Source organism: Sceloporus occidentalis, unplaced genomic scaffold (genome assembly GCF_023333645.1).
Source record: "Sceloporus occidentalis isolate IW3139 unplaced genomic scaffold, rSceOcc1.0.p SCAF_3, whole genome shotgun sequence".
NCBI lineage: Eukaryota > Metazoa > Chordata > Lepidosauria > Squamata > Phrynosomatidae > Sceloporus > Sceloporus occidentalis.
Genome location: NW_028316983.1, coordinates 105,113,521 through 105,133,889, shown reverse-complemented (window position 1 = coordinate 105,133,889; position 20,369 = coordinate 105,113,521). Strand labels below are relative to the sequence as shown.

The 20,369-nt window shown below is 42.6% G+C and overlaps 1 protein-coding gene across 7 annotated transcripts in view; it reads left to right on the top strand.

The window, feature by feature from the left end:
• Window positions 1-3,482: 3,482 nt before the first annotated feature.
• CDC14A (cell division cycle 14A) overlaps window positions 3,483-20,369 on the top strand; it is a 131,108-nt gene continuing 114,221 nt past the window's right edge. The window contains exons 1-2 of one of the 7 annotated variants that reach the window (XM_089515760.1): window positions 3,483-3,587; window positions 14,979-15,069. Coding sequence is in view for 3 of the 7 variants with exons in the window: in XM_089515759.1 (XP_089371885.1) it covers window positions 13,426-13,567; window positions 14,979-15,069 (233 nt within the window). In the remaining 4 variants the exon portion in view is untranslated. Of the gene's footprint in view, window positions 3,588-11,933; window positions 12,902-13,304; window positions 13,568-14,146; window positions 14,280-14,805; window positions 14,826-14,978; window positions 15,070-20,369 lie in introns of those variants that run through there. The other 6 variants (XM_089515762.1, XM_089515759.1, XM_089515763.1 and 3 more) reach the window with 6 other exon arrangements.

The window sequence follows — 20,369 nt, the reverse complement described above, 5'->3', positions numbered from 1 at the left end:
CCTCGGAGTGTAGTGGTGTTTCCTTCCTTAGAGGTCTTTAAGCAGAGGCTGGATGGCCATCTGTCAATTGGGATGCTTTGAGAGTTCCTGCGTGGCAGAATGGGGTTGGACTGGATGGCCCTTGCAGTCTCTTCCAACTGTATGATTCTATGAATAGAAGTCCAAGATTACCTCCCTCTGAGAGTGAGATTCCTTTGTCCAGGGACATTTACGGCGATTTCCAGACACCCACAGACTTCCAGTTCTATTCTCTCCCCTGGGAACTTCACCTTAATCCTAAAACTGTCCCGGGATACATTTTGTAAATATACCTGCGCAGACACTACCAACTTGTTCTTGCTTTGAGGTCAGACAGACACTCTGTATCTCACCTGACTCCTAAACTAATCAGTGGCCATCCCAGATTGACAGGCAGTTTGCTGAGACACTTTCCTCCCACAGAACATCCCCCCCCCCCCCCATTGCAACCTCTGATTCTGGAATCAGGTACAGTATCACCTTTTACTGCTATGTCCTTTTATATCACTAGTTCTTGTATGTGTTTGTGAAAGGTGATTTCCCCCTTTGCTATTATAAATAAAACCATTTGGACCTTGCATTATAGAGTTCTATTTCTTGGAACTGCTACACACAGGCTTGACCCCTGCTTGTCGTTGCTCAGTCTCAAGCAGCCTTAAGTGAGCTAATAAAATTCCCCCCTATTAAATATTGGTTGTGAGTGCCCTCTGGGTTCCTAGCATTTTGGGTAACTACACTGAAGGAAAAACAGCAGGAAAATAAAATGTGGTGGAGGGCTTAAGTTATTTGGAGAAACAAAAAAAAATTAAGTACACATATTAAATGTAAATAAAAATGATTAACTTAATGGTGGAGGTGAAGATTATGTCTGCTCACTCAGAAGCTGTGGTCAAAGCATGGAACCCCAGGAAGGAAAGGCTTACTTTGAGAAGTGACAACTGCTCCATTAATTCCATTTGGAAACCTGTCCAAAATGTTGCAGTAGTGTATTTATGGTGCACTCTTTGGAAAAGAGCCTCCTCACTTGGGATAGTGGCTGGACATCTCTAGGCAGCATTTGGCAAGCAACTGTGATCAGGTTTGGTATACCTAGTAGTGGGTTGTACCATTACAGCCAGAGTCCTCCTGCAAGATCACGTGAGTAGGTGGCAGTCACTGCATGTTGGCTTCACTATGAATCCCAAATCTCTGGCCAAAATTGCTACCTGCCCCCTCTGTGTTCCCACTAATCTTTGGGCAAGCTCAGCCAAACTCAGTGGGTGAAGGATGCAAATTTTGCAGTGAATATTAACAATTGCAGCTGGTGGTTTTTACCTGGGTTTAAGGAGCAGAGCTTGTTCGCCATATAAGGATAGGATTTATTTAGAAGCTTGAGCCTCAGCACCAATCTTTTATACAAATTACATGATACGTAGTGCATTAAGCCGGTGAGACTTGGCATGTCTTGAGTTCAGTGAATCAACTGCCTAATCCCAAAAGGGGGAGGAAATTGCTAGGAAGCTTCTTTACTATGTACAGAGAAATGCTTTCTGGAGTAATCTTTGTTGACCCATATTTAGGTATGGCAATCATGAATGGAGGTAGAATTATTTCCTGAAGCCCAGTACTTAAGCAGCTGTCACTATTTTTTGATCAGCTAGTGAAGCACCTCTTTCAAGTCAATATTACTACAGAGCCATTTTCTCAATTTGACCAGCAGGTGTCACTGGTAAAGAATCCTTAAAAACCATCTCCAGTAAAGAGATAGTTGAACAGGCCATGGAAACACCCTGGGCAAGTCAAACTCTCTCAGCCTAAATGGAAAACAAAAGTAAAGGCAAACTGAACAAATCTGGTCACAAAAACACTGTGATAGAGGCACTTGGATTCAGAAACAACTTGAAGGCACACAGCCACAACGATGAACAGTGTGAAAAGGGCTATCCATTAGGTGAAAAAAAATCATGTAATCTTCTGCTACAAATGTTCTTGTCACTGGTATTTTAAACAGTGGATGCTCCCTCTGTGTGTATTATTTCAGCTAAGGTTACAAATGCAATACACTGTATTTGTTCCAGACCCATGATGGATACCAAAATCCACGGATGCTCAAGTCCTATTATATACAGTGGCATAGTGAAATGGTCCCCCTTATATAAAATGGCAAAATCAAGGTTGAGATATATATATATATATATATTGTTAAAAATATTTTCAAGGCATGAATGGTTGTATCCATCAATAAAGAATCTGTGGGTGTTTTACCAACTGAAATTAACCATGAACGGTATTAGCTGCTGCCTCTATCAAGTACTAAATGGACAACAAGACATTTAAATAAAGGAACAGATATGAAATGGGGAAATATTCTGAAAAGAAGCGAGGACCTTAGGCTGACCATATTTCCCTGAGACGAAAAGGGGACATTGGGATGGCAGAAATGGGACGGGGTTATGTAATATTCCATTGGCGGGATACACACCGCCATTTAGTACGTATAGAATACGTACTAGGGTTAGGAAGGGGCGGTGCTTCCGCACCCCCCTAACCCTAGTACGTATTCTATACGAACAAGATGGCGGCGCCCCTTCCACATGGGCACCGCCATCTTGACGTATCGGACGCTGAGCGTCCGTACGCGTCGCGCCGCTTGTGACGTAGCGAGCGCGCCCCTGGCGCCTCGCTACGTCGCAAACGCGACGGAAAAAGAAGCTCCATTTTGGAGCTTCTTTTTCGGTCCGCGCGGGAGTCGGGCCGTCTGAAGGCTCCGGCTCCCCCGCGGACCTACTGGCGGCGGCGGCAGACCGCCGCAAATCGGCGGTCTGTACCCCGCCTTTGTCATGAAAAAGAAAGGGAGTAACAAAAGTTTCATTACGTGAACCTATTCAGCTAACAATTATTCTTCAGTGACAAAACTCATACAAACATTTAGGTAGATATAGAGAGGGAGACTGTATTTTATGATAATCATACCATGGTATATTTCTCACATTAAGTAATCTTACACAGCAAATTTTGGTCTTTCAACACCTTATAAAACTTCTCACACTCCATGACACATTACATCCATAAATACAAACAAGGATTTTCAAACCATTTTTGCAACCTAACAGGGCATTTTTCTCGAAAACAGGACAAAATTGACATTTATATTAAAATGACTGGGACAGCCTGGAAATATGGGGGAAATGGTATTCACCATTTAAAATGACACATATGACCAGACTAAGCAAGATGGTGTAGAGATTGATGGGAAAACAGTGTTCACAAAAATTAGCAGGAAGAATTGCCTCACAGCAATCTACTCCTTTTGCTGGGTTTCCCCTGGTTTCCAAATTTTGGGTCACTGGCATGGAAGAATCCAGAAAAGCCATTTAGCAATTTGTATATTTACTGAAGACTTTAGTTTTCTGAAATGATGAGATTGATTTTGCCCGAGTTGGAGTCATGGGCAGCCAATCGGATTCCACGGAAGCAAGGCAGTTGGGCATGATCGGTTATCCTCAGCCTGGAGTGGTCCTAAAGAAAATATTAGTTTCAGTTTACAACTGTCATTGTAGGCATAAGTGTCTGAGTAGCCAAATAGGAAGGTAAGTTTCTTGAAATTTAGTTACTACTGTAATTCCTAAAGTGTCATCTTTGCCTAATATTTGAGAGTAATACACCTGGACTAAGTGCCTTCTGTTGTTGTTAACTGCCTTCATGTCGATCTTGACCCAAGGCGATCCTATGGATGAGACATCTTCAGGCCTCCCTGTCCTCCACTACATTGTGCAGCTCCTGCAAACTCATATTCATAGAACCATAGAATCATAGAGTTGGAAGAGGCCACAAGAGCCATCCAGTCCAACCCCCTGCCATGCGGGAACTCTCAATCAAAGCATCCCTGACAGATGGCCATCCAGCCTCTGTTTAAAGACCTCTAAGGAAGGAGACTCCACTACGCTCCGAGGGAGTTTGTTCCACTGTCGAACAGCCCTTACTGTCAGGATGTTCCTCCTAATGTTGAGGTGGAATCTCTTTTCCTGGAGCTTGCCTTCATTGCTTGGGGTCCTAGTCTATTCATGGTCTCTTTAATAAAGTCCATCCATCTAGCATATAGCCTTCCTCTCTTTCTCCTTCCCTCCATCTTTCCTAACATTATTGTCTTGTCCCACACTACAAACAAGTGTCTGTCGTCAGTAATGGACTGGATGAGGGCAAAGAAACTGAAACTAAATCCAGACAAAGCAGAAGTGTTCCTGATCAGTTGGAAGGTAGATCAGGGAATAAGGATGCACCCTGTGTTAGATGGGGTTACACTCCCCCTGACAACACAGGTCCACAGTTTGGGGTACTCCTGGCTTCATCTTTGAACCTGGAGGCCTAGATCTCTGCAGTGACCAGGAGTGCTTTTGCACATTTAAAACTTATGCGCCAGCTGTCTCCGTTCCTTGGGATATTGGATATGGCCATTCATTGGTTACGTCCCATTTGGACTACTGTAACGTGCTCTACCTGGGACTGCCTTTTAAGAGTGTTCAAAAACTTCACCTGGTCCAAAGAGCTGTGGCCAGGCTGTTAACTAGGGCAGGTTATAGAGAGCACACAACGTCCCTGTTGAAACAGCCCCACTAGCTGACAGTTTGTTTCCAGGCACAATACAAAGTACTGGTGATGACCTATAAAGCCCTATATGGCTCAGATCCAGGCTATTTGGCAGGCCATATCTGCCTGTATGAACTCACCTGGGCTCTGAAATCCTCTGGAGAGGCCCTTCTCTCAGTCCCACCACCACTGCAATATGGTTGGTGGGAATGCAGGAGAGGACTTTCTTGGTGGATGCCCCAAAAGACTGTGGAACTCCCTTCCCAGGGAAACCAAAATGGCCCCTTTCTTGTTGTCCTTCCATCAGCAGGCTATGACATTTTTATTCAGATAAGCTTTTAAAACAGAAAGTATGTCAAGAATGGGCTGGGAGTTTTGTACTGTTTTATAGTGTACTGTTTTAAGTGCTTTTATCTTTTTTAAACCATATTTTATTTTTAACAAGTTCTCTGTTTTAATAATATAATATTTATTCCTATTTTAATGCCCTCTTTTGTATGTTTTTAATTTTTTTAAAATTGTAAACCACTCTTAAGTTCCAATTTTTGGGGAAAAGCAGGATAGTAGTAGTAATAATAATAATAATATAAAACAATGTCATGATGTCCTTCCCAGATTTTGCATTATTTTGGCTGTTTGTTTATTTAATTGAAAAATATGAGAAAAGATGAACAAGTCTAATCTTCATGGGGAGGGGAAAGGGAGAAAGAAAGTATTCAACTATTAAATGTTGTTTATTTCATTTATTTGATTTGATATTACCCTGGCCTAGTGAGGCAGATTTAAAAGATCATAGCTGCCCTATCTTGGAGTTTAATATCAGTGATACTAGAAATGAGAGCCCGCATGATGTAATGGTTTAAGTATTGAATTAGGACTCCAGGAGACAAGGGTTTGCTTTCCTACTCAGATCTGGAAAAACCCTGATTGACTTGGGCAAGTCACACACTCTCAACCTAAATGGAAATCAGTGGTAAACCTCCTCTGAATAAATCTTGCCAAGAAAACCCTAGGATAGGATCACCATAAGTCAGAATCACATTAACAACAGCAAATACTAGAAATGCTTCCTTTAAATGCTATATTCAGGAGTAAATTTTTAATATGAAAATTAGCACTGCCACTGTCATTAGATCCAGTCCAACAAGGAGATTTTCTTTCTTGCTTGCACTCCTCGGGTCCACTGCCACCTCCCCAGCCAAGTCCCACTTGTGAAATTGCTCTGAAGTCGAGTGGCTCTACTTTCTCCTTGGGCCACCGCCACCTCTTCAGCCAAGCCCCATTCAAAATGTTGCTCTGAAGGCTCTATGTGGCTAAAGGCCTCAGACAGAAAGAGGCACTCAGCCACCATATCAAGAGTGAGAGGGCAAGCCCATCTACCCACTTGGGTCTGCTTGGGTGAAGTAGACCAGGTCCTCCTGGTTAGGAGGGAGTGGGTTGATCTAGACCAGGGGTAGGCAACCTACGGCCCGCGGGCTGGATCTGGCCCGGCAAGGCCTTGGGACCGGCCCCAGCCCGGTCCTGCCGCCGATTGCCGCCGGGGCCTTTGGCCTCTCACGTGGGGGAGGAAAGGGAGGCAATTGTCTATAGAAGCCTCAGAAACGTGCATTTATATTAACATTTTTTAAAAAAATCAGCCAATTTTTGGCGTGTCCTCTAATTTTTTAAAAGTGTCCTCCATTTGAAATTTTTGTCCTACGTTTGTCCCGGTTTATTTATTTATTAAAAAAAAATTTTATTTTTTTTTGGGTTCGGCCCCCCAGTTGTCTGAGGGACAGCAACCTGGCCCCCGGCTCAAAAAGGTTGCCTACCCCTGGTCTAGACTGGGTTTGCCTCTTTATGTTTCTGCATGTAGTTGCAACAAAGATCTCAATTTTGGTCAGCAGCAATGAGAGGAGAAGGGGATTACAGATGACTAAGGAACATGAGGGCTGAGAGTGGTGGTGGAAACGAAGGCAAATCCACTATTTGGAGAGAGATTCCCCCCCTCCCATATGTCGGTGACATCATGAATTACCACATTGGGTGATATCAACCCTAGTGACATCACTGTAAATGAGTATGCAGTTATTGCCTCTCAGCATCTTGCATAGGGCTTAAATAACATAAATTCCAGATTCTGTCTGATCTTGGATGCTGTGATGTAAGGTACCTTTAAGACACAGCCCTTAGTGATATTAGCTGAAGTATTTATATACTATTAAGAGGGTTGGAAAGGAATTGATTGATCTCTCTTCCTCATCTCACTCTCCTTGGACTGGCTGTGCTCAATAGTTCATGGATGAATAAACTTATCACTTTTACATGAATATTGGACTCTGGATTCTTACAAGATTTGAATCCAACAGAAGACACCACAGATGCTAAGCAGGGTCAGCCCTGGTTAGCACTTGGATGGGAGGCCACCAACAAATATCAGGCCCTGGCAAAACCACTTCTGAGTATTCCTTGCCTAAGGAAACCTTGTGAAATTCATAAGGTTGCCTTAGGTTGACTGTGACTTGAAGGCATATATGCACATATATACAGCATCCAGTGTCTAAGTTGTGGCATCCAAAAAGAAAAGCCATGTTTCCCATTCTTTCAGCATTTCAGTATGGATGGTCTCATTATGCTAATTTTCAATCAGTAACTGTGAGCACAGAATACGGTTGGTACTTGGGGCACATTACACATGAGGTTATGACTGTGTGCATAGTGTATAAATATCATAAAATAGTAAAAGAATAATTAAAATACAAAGTGTCAAGCCAAAAAAACAAACTGGAGCCTCAAAACTGTTATATTTTGAGTGGCTTATGTGGCAGATATGCATATACAAATTTGTCTGTGTCAAATTAACTAATTCTAAATAGGTTTCTGCGGCTCTCCTGTCAATAGAATTATTATTGTTGTTGCTGTTGTTGTTGACAAAACCAATATATAAGACGAAGGATATAATCACATATTTGAGAACAAAGAAAATCACTATTATATTATTAATATGGGGTAGCAACAGGGTTGCCATTTCAGGATCATCCCAGACCCTGAGGTTTTTAGGCCAAAACCTGAGACCTAGGAATACCCCCTGGTGATGCTGTTAAGTACATTAAGTACAAAACACAGTTACTCACAGCTTGTCATTCAAACAGAGAGAAAGAAAGGGAGAACCTACTTTCTGTTGGAAATTCAGACAGAACTCTTAGCATATTAGAGAACATATTTTTCCTGTTAGAAATAAAAGGGCTGTTCCCAGATGAGACAAGGAACATTTAATCTTAGAGACATGCTTCTAGTTTGAAGGTAAATGCAAAGCAGAGTAGCGGGTGAGACCTGGCAGCAGGACAGTGACTGGGAAGGAATGAGGAAGCTAACTAAATAAGTACATAGATCCCCTGGAGAGTGTTTGTATTGCAACAACAAATCAATTAAACCTTGCAAACTGTAGCAAGCTGCTGCTCTAGATGTGCTGGAAATTAGCACACAGTTATTTCCTCTTGCCTGGAGCTGTATTTTGTCTTCTGATGAAAATGATTCACAAAACCTGGAAATCCAGGTCCAGGCCCTGAAATCTGGCAACCTTAGTTAGCAACTGTGCCAGTTGTCTTCACACTCAGGAATGTATAAGACTATTTCAGACAAGCATTTTTCGTGATCCCCTTGGCTGTACATTTCTATATCACACAAAACAAATCACGCTTCTAATCCGAAAGCAAAACACCCATCAGAAGGGGCAGCGTCACTAGCACCTGGCATCTTGGGGAGTTGGTTTTACTTCCTTGGCAGGTTTTATTCCCCAGACAGATTTTACCTGCCCCCTTTCTAATTCTTACATTTTTCTGACCCAACACTCCAAGCAGCTACGTCTAATTGCTTGCTTAATTTTTCACAATGTAGTATTGGAAAATTAAAATGACACTTGACTCAATATTTTGCTTGAAGTTGCACTAAGGCAATGGCAAACCTCCTCTGAACAAATCTTGCCGAGGAAACCCCATGATATGTCTGCCTTAGGGTTGCCATAAGTTGGAAATGACTTGTAGAAACACAACACACACGCACATCACTACTGTTACTTTTCTGATATGTATCAGGTAAGCCTGCCAACACCTCCCAAGAGAGGAAGGTCTTTGCCAGAGAACACCTTGCTCACCCTGACCCCCACCCCACTTATAGTTTATCTTGTTAATAAGCTTCCGCATTGTGATGTGAGATAGGAATTCTAGATTGTTTCAAGATGATCGTCTTAGTTCTTCTTTCATGTAATAATGCATTGAGTACGGTAGTGCTGTCCAACTTCCAAGGTGTTTATTATCAACCTACATTAAAGCAGTTGAAGATGTGCCCCTCAGACAGTTAAAAATCCCAAAATGTACATAGAGTCCAAATAATCTGGAAGAATTCATGCATAAACAGATTTTTCACTAATTGATCCCATGACACTCTCGCGCCAATTTCTTGCATTTAAAAACAAATTGCCTTATTTTCCATGTAACAGGCGATGTGTGAAATACTCTTCACTTAAAAGAGATTGTGTGAAATCATAACATGAAACATGAGACTGTATGAATTCTTAACATGAAACTGTCATGAGAAGAAACAGAGAATTAGTTTTGTCATAGCCTGTGTGGAGATTGCGAGCGGGCAAGGGCAGGATTTTCATCTGCAGATAGTATGCACACTACTACATTTATTTTTCTGTAACCTGGAAGTGACTTCTGTTTTGTACTTCAGATTTTCAAAAACTTGAGCCAGTCTGTGTATAAATGGGTGATGCTGAAACATAATGTCTCTCCAGGTAGTACCTGTGGTAATTTTTGCTTGAAAAGAAATAATCTGAAAGAGACACTAGGGCCTTCGCAGGTCTTTGTCAGTTTGGACCCTGCAAAGAAGTGACTTAACTTTGGTATAGAGCTGTGTATGAAAAGGATTTTATTGTGTGCTTCATTGTTACATCGATGTCCCTGGCTTTGCTTTTTTGTTTGTTTGTTTAAGTGAAATAGGGGGTTTATTATCAACCGTGCTGAACAGGTTTGTGTGTGTTATGTGTGCAGTAAAGAATCTCAGGGACCGAGAAAGCTTCTGAGGTTGATTGCTTTTTTAAAATGAAATCTTGGAATGAAAAATACTTTAATATTGATTAACCCAGAATAGATGTGCTGATGGCAACCAAGACTGCACTCCCTTGCAAAATTGTATGGGAGTAATGCCGAAGGGAACTCAGTAGAACTGACTTTTGAGGAAATACGCACTGAATCTCATTGTATATTCTCAACTTCAGCCATCAATTTAGGTAAAGCTATGCATATTCAAGTACAGGGGGTCTTATGTCCAAGTAAAAAATGATTAGGATGGGGCTACAGTGAAGTCTCCAGCTCAACCCTTATATTCACAGTCACCTGATATAAATTATGACACCATCTTTAAAAAGCAGGGTTTGCCCTGATGTTAGGTAAGGGAGGCACCTGTCTCAAGCAACTGATTTTGGATTATATGAAATAATTGCAAAATGTTTTTTTAATCATAGAATCAGAGTTGGAAGAGACCCCAAGGTCCACCCAGTCTAACTCCCTTCAGGAATACACTATAAAAGCACCCGCGACAGATGGCCATCCAGCCTCTGTTTGAACACCTCCAAAGAAGGAGACTCCATCACTCTCCAAGGCAGCATGTCCCGCTGTCAAGCAGCTCTTACTGTCAGGAAGTTCTTCCTAATGTTTAGGGGGAACCCCTTTTCCTGTAGCTTCCGTCCATTGCTCCGGGTCCTATTCTCTGGAGCAGCAGAAAACAAGCTTGCTCCATCCTCAATGTGACACCCCTTCAAATACTTAAACAGGGCTATCATATCACCTCTTAATCATCTGTTCTCTAGGCTAAACATACCCAGCTCCCTAAGCTGCTCCTCATAGGGCAGTGGTCCCCAAACTGTGCCCTTTAAGGGGTTTTGGACTTCAGCTCCCAGAATCCCAGATGACTATTGACCAACATGGCTGAGCTTCTGGGAGCTGAAGTCCAAAATTTCTTGGAGTGTACAGTTTGGGGACCACTGTCATAGGGCATGGTTTCCAGGCCTTTCATCATTTTGTCACCCTGCTCTGGACACACTCCAGCTTGTCAACATCCTGTTTGAACTGCGGTGCCCAGAACTGGAAACAGTGCGCATAGCTGGACACATAATGATGCATGTTTACTCAGAGATTTTCTGCCTGAGGTGTTTCAGGCACTTCTGCAGGTTGACTCTACCTGAGGCAGCAAAATGTCTTGGGTCAGCCCTGCCCTGCCATCATTGAACTTGGTCATGATAGTTGCAGACTTATAAACTCTACAAATGTGCTATATAAATTCCAAGACTAATTTGAAAACCTGAAACAATCTAGTCTTTAGTTTCACCACTATGTCCTCCCAAAGGTTGTGGTTAAGACTACATGGTGCTAATCGAATTTTTCAATGCTTTGGAAGCTTTGCAAGATACAATATTTAGCCTTCTCTGTCAGAGAGCTCTGGTGCAATTTGTTGAGAAAAGAGACAACTTGTCAAAACAACTTAATGGAGTTCAGGATGATGTAAAAACAGCCTACAGAAGCAACGTGGCTCTATATATTGTAAAAACTTGTTTTTCATTCATTTTAGAAATGATTTATTATGGCTACAAATGGACTGTGCAACGTACACAAATTAAAAAATTATTTTAAAAAATGTACATCATTTCATGGAAAAAAGGGAGGACACGACCAAATAAAAGCGAATGCAGCGGTCCCTTGGTATCCGCTGGGGTTTGGTTCCTGGATCCAATCCATGGGTGCTCAAGTGACGTTAAAAACACAATGATATCCCTGATATAAAATGGCAAAACCAAGGTTCGCTTTTGGGAATTTGTGTATTTCATATTTTTAATATACATAGTTTCAAGCCATGGATGCTTGAATTCGTGGATTGAGAGGACCAACTCTATTGTTAATAAACTCATGCCTCTCAGTTGTGCTCAAAATGGAGGGCATTTTGGAATTGCTCCAGGAGACCACAGCTTGGAAAAGTTGAGTTTCTGGGAGTAGCAACCAAAGGCCTCGTCCGCACTGAGGAATTAATGTAGTCTGGGACTGCTTAAACTGTCATGGCTCAGTGCTATGGGATTCTGCAAGTTGTAGCTTTGTTGTGAGGCATTCAGCCTTCTCTCTCTGAGAGCTCTGGCGCCACACAAAAACAAACTACAAATCCTAAAAGTTGTGGAAGTTGTAGCTCTGTGACGCCTTTATCCTTTTCTCTCAGAAAGCTCTGGTGGCACAAAAAAGCTACAAATCCTAAATGTTGTGGAAATTGTGGCTTTGTGAGACTTTTATCCTTCTCTGAGAGAACTCTGGTGCCACAAAAAACCTACAAATCTTAAAAGTTGTGGAAGTTGTGTCTTTGTGAGACATTTAGCCTTCTCTGAGAGAGCTCTGGTGCCACACAAAAACCTATATATAACCTAAAAGCTGTGGAAGTTGTGTCTTTGTGAGACATTTAGCCTTCTCTGAGAGAGCTCTGGTGCCACACAAAAACCTATATATAACCTAAAAGCTGTGGAAGTTGTGTCTTTGTGAGACATTTAGCCTTCTCTGAGAGAGCTCTGGTGCCACACAAAAACCTATATATAACCTAAAAGCTGTGGAAGTTGTGTCTTTGTGAGACATTTAGCCTTCTCTGAGAGAGCTCTGGTGCCACACAAAAACCTATATATAACCTAAAAGCTGTGGAAGTTGTGTCTTTGTGAGACATTTAGCCTTCTCTGAGAGAGCTCTGGTGCCACACAAAAACCTATATATAACCTAAAAGCTGTGGAAGTTGTGTCTTTGTGAGACATTTAGCCTTCTCTGAGAGAGCTCTGGTGCCACACAAAAACCTATATATAACCTAAAAGCTGTGGAAGTTGTGTCTTTGTGAGACATTTAGCCTTCTCTGAGAGAGCTCTGGTGCCACACAAAAACCTATATATAACCTAAAAGCTGTGGAAGTTGTGTCTTTGTGAGACATTTAGCCTTCTCTGAGAGAGCTCTGGTGCCACACAAAAACCTATATATAACCTAAAAGCTGTGGAAGTTGTGTCTTTGTGAGACATTTAGCCTTCTCTGAGAGAGCTCTGGTGCCACACAAAAACCTATATATAACCTAAAAGCTGTGGAAGTTGTGTCTTTGTGAGACATTTAGCCTTCTCTGAGAGAGCTCTGGTGCCACACAAAAACCTATATATAACCTAAAAGCTGTGGAAGTTGTGTCTTTGTGAGACATTTAGCCTTCTCTGAGAGAGCTCTGGTGCCACACAAAAACTACGAATCCTAAAAGCTGTGGAAGCGGTGTCTTGGTGAGGCCTTTCTTTCACCTTCTGTGTCAGAGAAGGGAGGGCCATCATGGGAGGCTGTGTGTTGTGTGCTTGTGTGTATTGTGTAACAAAGCTCTTGGTAACGCGGTTGCCAGTGGCGCTGGGGCTGCCTGGTAACGGGGCGGCTGGCCCTTTAAGCCGCCGGAGGGCGGGAAGAAGGAGGCGAAGGAGGAGAAGAAACCCCTGCCTTCTCCCGCTTCTCCTTCTCCTCTGCTTCCAGCGCCACTGTCGGCCAGGCTGCCTTGAGCCCGCAGGGTCCTGCTGCTGCTGCTGCTGCTGCTGGCCCAGAGGCGTCCCATGCGGCTGGCGGAGGAGGCGGCGGCGGAGGCGGAGGGGAAGGCGTCTCCCGGGGCGGGCGGCACTCAGAGTCAGGAGGGACATGCCTCGTCGTCGCTCTGTTTGCTGCTGAGAGCGGCGCCCGGGCGGCGGAGGAGCCGCGAGAGCGAGAGGAGCCAGGGCTGCTGCTGCTGCTGCTGCCCGCCGAGCAGAAAGAAGAAGAAGCGCCGATGATGACCGCCGCGGAGACCTCCGCCGCCTCCTCTTCCCCGTCCCCCCGCGCCTCCACGCAGCTCCGCGCCCTCTTCAGGATGGAGCCCGCCCCGACCCTCGCTTCCGAGCAGCTGGGGGGCGCCTCCGAGCTCCTCAAAGGTCGGGCAGGGGGCGGGCGCCCTTCCCTTCCCTGACTTCGGTCCACTTCCTCAGATGCAGTTGCATATCATCATAATGATGATGATGATGTGGAGAGAGCTCTTGTAGCACCTTTGAGGCTCACTGGAAGGAAGAAGGTGGAAGCATGAGCTTTCCTAGGCTTCACTCTCCTTCCTCAGATGACTCTGGAGTTTGGTCCCTAAAATGGACACCTTTTTAAATACATAAAAAGATTATTTATTTATTATTTATTTGCTTGTTTGTTTTTAAAGTTAAAAAGTGTACGTTTTAAGCCTGAGGGCTTTAAAAAAAAGAAAAGAACCCAAACTAACTTTAATTAAAGTAATTCAAAGATTCTGACAGTGTAGTTAATTGCAAAAGTGTGACCTGGAGGTTTCTGTTTATGGAGCCTGAGAATGAATGTGAAGCTGGGAGGGGGGGAATGGGCAGATGCTCTCCTAGCTTTCTATTTGGTGTAATCCATCTTTCTCTCTCTCTCTGTGTGTGTGTGTGTGCATGTGCACATATAGCTGGATTAGGAAAGCATCTGAGGAAGTAGGCAAGCCTAGGAAAGCTCATGCTGCCAGCTTCTTTCTTTCTTCCAGTGAGTCTCAGAGGTGCTATAAAATCTCCCTTGTTTGCCATGGACTTCCTCTGAGGCTGAGAGAGTGTGGCTTATCCCATGGCCATGATTCGAATCCTGCTCTCCAAAGTAATTTATATCATTTTTACTCCTAACTCATGGCAGCCGTAAGGCTTGCAGTTTTCTTGGCAGGTTTTCTCCAGAGGGGTTTGCCTTTCACTATCCTCTGAGTCTGAGAGAGTGTGGCTTAGACCAGGGCCACCCACCCCCTCGGTTTCTATGGCTGAGCCAGGATTTGACCCTGTTTTCCAGGGTCATAATCCAAGGCTATATCACAGGCAGAATTGGGATATTTTGGGGGGGGGAGGGGGATCAATGGTAACCCCCTTTGAAGGGAATCAAAGGTGGTGGGGATGGTTTATAGAGAGGTATTACTTGTGCCACTCTGTGGTTTGTGGTTTGAGTGCTGGTCTATGACTCGAGATCAGGGTTCAAATCCTGGCTTGGCCATAGTAAACCCACTGGGTGACCTTGGGTGAGCCACACTCTCGCAGCCCCAGGATGGCCATGGCAAACCCCTCTGAAGAAAATTGTCAAGAAAATCCCATAATAGGTTGGCTTTAGGGTCGCCGTAAGTCAGAAACAACTTGAAGGCATACTGCAACAAACTAATAGGTACTTTCCAGGGGACTGTTATTGCAAACACAGCTTTGTAATAAAGGGTTTTGCAATCAGTAGCGAATGCTAGTCTGGTTGAATTGTGAATTACAACGCATGCAGTTCCTTGCCTCTCAAAACAAACTTCTTCCCTTTTTTTCCCCTTTTCAGACCGGCTATATTTTGCTACTTTACGGAACAGACCCAAAAGCACAGTGAACACCCACTATTTCTGTACAGACGAGGAGCTGGTTTATGAAAAGTAAGTCCATATTTCTCCTTCCTTTGTTAATCTATTGCCTCCTGCAACTCTTTTTGCTTACTTTCATTTTCTTATTTGTAGTGTGTACTTGTATTATTTTCCCCCCTTCCTTTTCCGCCCAGTCAGTGATTGTAGGAGGTCGATTTTTTCTTCTTTATCTTTCACACACACACACACACACACACACACACACAATAAAAAGACCAAGTTATAAAATACTTGTTCATCATGCGTGGATGCAAGGTATATGTTTTATATATGTCTCATTTATAAAGCATCAGAACTCATCTTTGCCACTAGTTTGTTCTTAAATAGAAAACCTGTTTTTCTGTCCACCACCCACTTTTCTTTAGTTTTGTGAAATGGAACGTACTGTTTAGTTACTATAGATTTTGACAACTAAGGTATTATAGTCTTTAAAAGAGACCTTCACTCCATCACCTTTATCTCTCCTTTTTTTAAAGAAAAGGGAGGGGAAAAACCTGAGGATACCTGTGCTGAGTTACACAAGCCTTACATTTTTATGAAAGAGGAAACTATCAACCCTGCAGATCTGTGAAGTTGCATGATAATTGCACTACACTGGCATAGAGTATAGTGGATTATTGCTGGATTATAGGAAGAGAGCCTCCATTAAGTTAGCTTCAAAATATCTTTTTTACTAGAATCACTTTATTAAACAGGTGTTGTGGCTGTAAGATTTTTCTTGGTTAGTGGCCTCTGTGATTGCCCCAGTTCTTAAACTTTCTGAAGTGGAACAAAAAATTCAAATATCCACAGAGAATAGTAAGATAGTTTGTAGTTACATTGAGAAATCACTGTTATTTTTCTTTTCCAGTACCCATTTAGACTGCAGCACTGCACGTCTGTGCCATGCAATTCCTTTTTTCCAAGTGCTTTATAGCCATGGCATCTTGGCACTGGAGGGCCCTACTTAGTATTCAAGATCTAGGGCAAACAGGGGGGAGGGATTTGCTGTAAAGTTGCTGCTAATAATACTAATGCTATAATAGTTTGAGTGTAGTTGGCTGGACATCAGCAATGTAATCACATGTAAATAACATTTGGGGAGTTTTTTAGTGGAGGAAGCCTCACAGTCCACTAGACTATTTTGTACTCTTAAAAGCAAAACTGTTTGAACCACTTTCATCTGAGTAATAATTCTTGGCTTTCCATAAAGTTTACAGTACAATACATCCTACTCAGAAGCAGATTGAAGTGTGATCAGTTGGACTTAATCCCAAACAGGAGTATATAGGATTGCAGGTTTAGTAGTGACTGATGGTGGATTCTGTCCTAAACATTCTGAACCAGACATAGTGAATTAAGAGTTTTTGTTTAAAAGTGTTATTCTCAGCCTTTACACTGGGCCCTTGGTATCCACTGGGGTTTGGTTCCAGGACCACCACCACCCCCCCCCCCCCCCCCCGTGGATGACAAAATCCATGGATGGTCAAGTCCCATTAAATACAATGGCATAGTACAATGGTGTCCCTTATGTAAAATGGCAAAATCACGGCTAGTTTTTTGGAATTTGTATGCATATTTTAATATTTTAAAGCTATGGATGGTTCAATCTGCAGTCAAAGAATCTGTGGAAATGGAGGATCGGCTGTGTTTAAAAGATTAGCTTGCAGCTGTGCTGTAGTATAGTCTGTTAAGGTGCTTTTGTATTAATGATCCTACATACCTTGATCATACCTTTTCTTTCTGTTGAACCACTCTGTGAAATAGCTTGAATTCGTTTAGCTTGCTGACAGTGATTAATAATATGTACGTACGAAGAATGGTGATATACCATTTGTAAACTGTGGTATTCTTAGTAGCTTCAGGGCCATGTTGACCATTTACAAATGAGACATCCGACTTATATTCTAAAACCATGTTGGCGAACCCATGGCATGTGCACCAGTACTGGCAGCCCGGTCCGCCAGAGCATGGCACCCATCAGTGGAAGGGGTGGAGCTCGTGCATGTGGCCCAGCTCCTTGTCTCGGCCCAGTTTGCCCCAGGACAACTGCCCCCACTCCTCTCGGGCTCCCTTCCTCTCCTGGTGGCTGGTCCTTCTCAGTACCTGGGAGTGGGAAAGTGCTGAGGCCATCCCTCCTACTCTGTCTCCCTGGCCCATGCCCTTTGCTCCCCCCTGCCTCCCAATAGCCCCCATGGCGTAGCCTGGACTGGAGAGGGTACTGCTGCAACTGGTTCTGATGGCCTGCTGGTGCTTCTCTTCTGCCTCCGCCATGACTCCTTGGGCCCTCCGGAAACCCTCTGCTCCAGGATGAGGTGGAGACAGCCAAGAGAATATCCTCTCTCAGTTAGGCACCGGCAGGTCAGAAAAGGGGAGCCCCCTTCGGCCCCCTCCCGCCTTTTCCTCCTGGAGGACTTTTCCAGGGCTCCATGGGGTCTTGGCTGTCAGGGGCCTCCAAGTCCCCACCAAGTGGTGGCAGTCCCAATTCAGAGAACAAGCCCTGTTAGTCTGGATTGGAATATGTACAGGGTGTTCTATGGAGGACATTTGAGAAAAATGTAGGACATAATCAAATAAACACTAAAAAACCTACTCCTATAGATTATGCTTCTTAGTCATGCTACAAATGGAGGATATTCAAGGAAAATGAAGGACCTGACCAAATAAAAGCTAAAACACTCCTAGAAATGTCAATTCATGCTTCGTAGGCATGCTCAAAATGGAGGACATTACAAAATAAATGCTGAAAAACACTTCTATAAATATAAATCCATGCTTTTTAGACATGGTCAAAATGGAGGGCATTCAAGAAAAGCTCAGGACATGACAAAATAAAAGCTAAAAACATCCATATATACCAGTAAATGTAAATTCATGTTTCTTAGCCATGCTCAAAAAGGGGGACATTCAAGAAAAATGGATGACATGAAAACATAAAAGCTAAAAATAGTCAGAAATATAGTTTTTTGTGGGTTTTTTGGTTTATGTGGCCATGTTCTAGTAGTCAGAAATATAAAGTCTGTTCATCAGGTTAATTTACATCTATATTAAATATTGTTGTTGTGCCTTCAAGTTTTCAAGATTTGTTCAGAGGGGATATTTGCCATTGCCATCTTTTTTTTTAAATATAACTTTTATTAAGTTTAAGAAACATATACCAATCAAATTCATTCATACCATCAACGCAGACAATACAATGCAATAAAATACAACATAATACAATACAATAAAAACAGTACAATACATCACAATACAAATAACACTTTGCATCAATCATAACTTCCTGACTGCAAGATTAGAATTTAGTTTTTCCTTAATTACTAACTTGATTATCTATTTAATATAGTTATTGTAGTTTTAAGAAAAAGAAAAAAATATACCAATCCTTTCCTATATTATACAAAATTATAATTACTGTCTTGTAATTTCTTTTAATTGTATCAACTCTGGAATCTGCTTTAATTAAACAAATCCTTTCTAGGAGATTTCCTAATCTAGATGTCTTTACTTGTCTAACCAGAGCTCTAAATTCGGTCATATTTCTTCCTCTAGACAAATAAGTTGTTTCCAAATAAACCCACTAATCTAATTCCTTTCCTAATGTTTTCTTGGCAAGTTGTTCAGAGGAGATTTGCCATTGCCATCATTTGAGGCTGAGAGAGTGTGACTTTTCCAACGTCACCCAATGCGTTTCATGGCTGAGCTGGGAATCAAACCCAGGTATCCAGAGTCATAGTCCAACACACAAACCATTAAACCATGCTGGTTCTCACGCAGCTGTATTTTTCTGATGAACGTTAAAATGGCTTGTTGGCTTGCAATATACTTCTAGAACTGAACAAGACATAGACTTAAAATTGTATTTTACTAGCCACAAATCCTTGACTGAATCTAAATTTAAATTATCCCTTTCGTTTATCCATTGTGCTGAAATTAAGGGGGAAACATTTGCATTGTGTCCTCAAGCAATCCAGTGTCTAACACGGTTGCTGTGCTTCTCAGAAACAAACACACCCTGAGCTCTGGGTGCAAGGCTTTTCTGCTGCTGCTGCTCCAAGGAAAACAGGAATTTTCCAGGAAGGATTCCAAAAGGTCCCCCATTTTGAGTATGGTTGAGAAGCATGGATTTATATCTATATGGGTGTTTTTAGCTCAGGGTGATCAGACGTGGTCCCCCTCCTTTTCAAGACTTATCATCCATTTCAACCTCCTGTCCAGGAGGGATTCCTCCATTTTGAGCAGGGCTGAGAATGATGGATTTCAAATGTATATGAGTGGCTTTTTTGTTTTGTTTTTGTTTTGAACTTTTATTTGGTCAGGTCTTCAATTTTTTCCTTGCGCATTCCCCCCCCTCCCGGAAGTCCCACCCCCTGGAAGTCCTCTCCCCCAGAAGTCCCACCCCTGGCACCTGATGACACCTGGTGCGAGAACACCATTGAGTTGAGGCATTTGGTCTCTAAAAGGTTCGGCATCACTGTTCTAGAAATACATGAGGATGTCCACACTGCTCTATGACAGTTACATTCATTATGGCTAGTGTAACCAAATGTAGAGAGCCAGTGTGGTATAGTGTTTTGAGCACTGGATATGAGAGAGCAGGGTTTCTTGGGCAAGTAGCACTCTCTTAGCCTCAGAGGAAGGCAAAGCCAAACCCCCTCTGAGCAGATTCTACCAAGAAAACCCTGTGATGGGATCGCCATAAATCAGAAAATACTTGAAGGCACACAACAAAAATCTAATATACTGTAATATGTTACTAGGTTTACATCATTGGCAGGACAGAGTGGGTATGTGCTGAGTCATAAGGGATGTTAAGCATCACTAATTGGATGGAAACATGGGTGACACCATATTTCCTAAAGCAAGGAGTAGGAGAAGTGTGTGCAGAAGGCAGAAAGTAACACAGGAATAGACATGATACCTGGACAGTTGTCTAAGGTTTCCCAAAGGATTAGTCCTATAAATAGAACAGCAGAAACATGATGGTAATCAAAGCTCGGTGCTTTGAACATTCGTCATATAATTTCAGTTTTAATTGGTGGATCTCTTGTTTCCTTGATAGTGCTAGTAAATGAACATTGCAGTTCACGTAATAATTCAGTCATGTGGAAGAGGCAATATAAAAATTTTGTGTTGCTAAAAATGCATTATTTCACAAAATTAATAACTAACATAATAAGCATGTATTACAATGCATCCCCTGACAGAGGTGGACCGGAAAGATGATTTGCCAGCCAATCCTCGCCTCCCCCTTGAAATCCCTTTACTCTGGAGGGTTGTGGGACCCTTTAGTACAGAGAAGGACTTGGTGCTCAGAACTGCAGAAGGAGGGG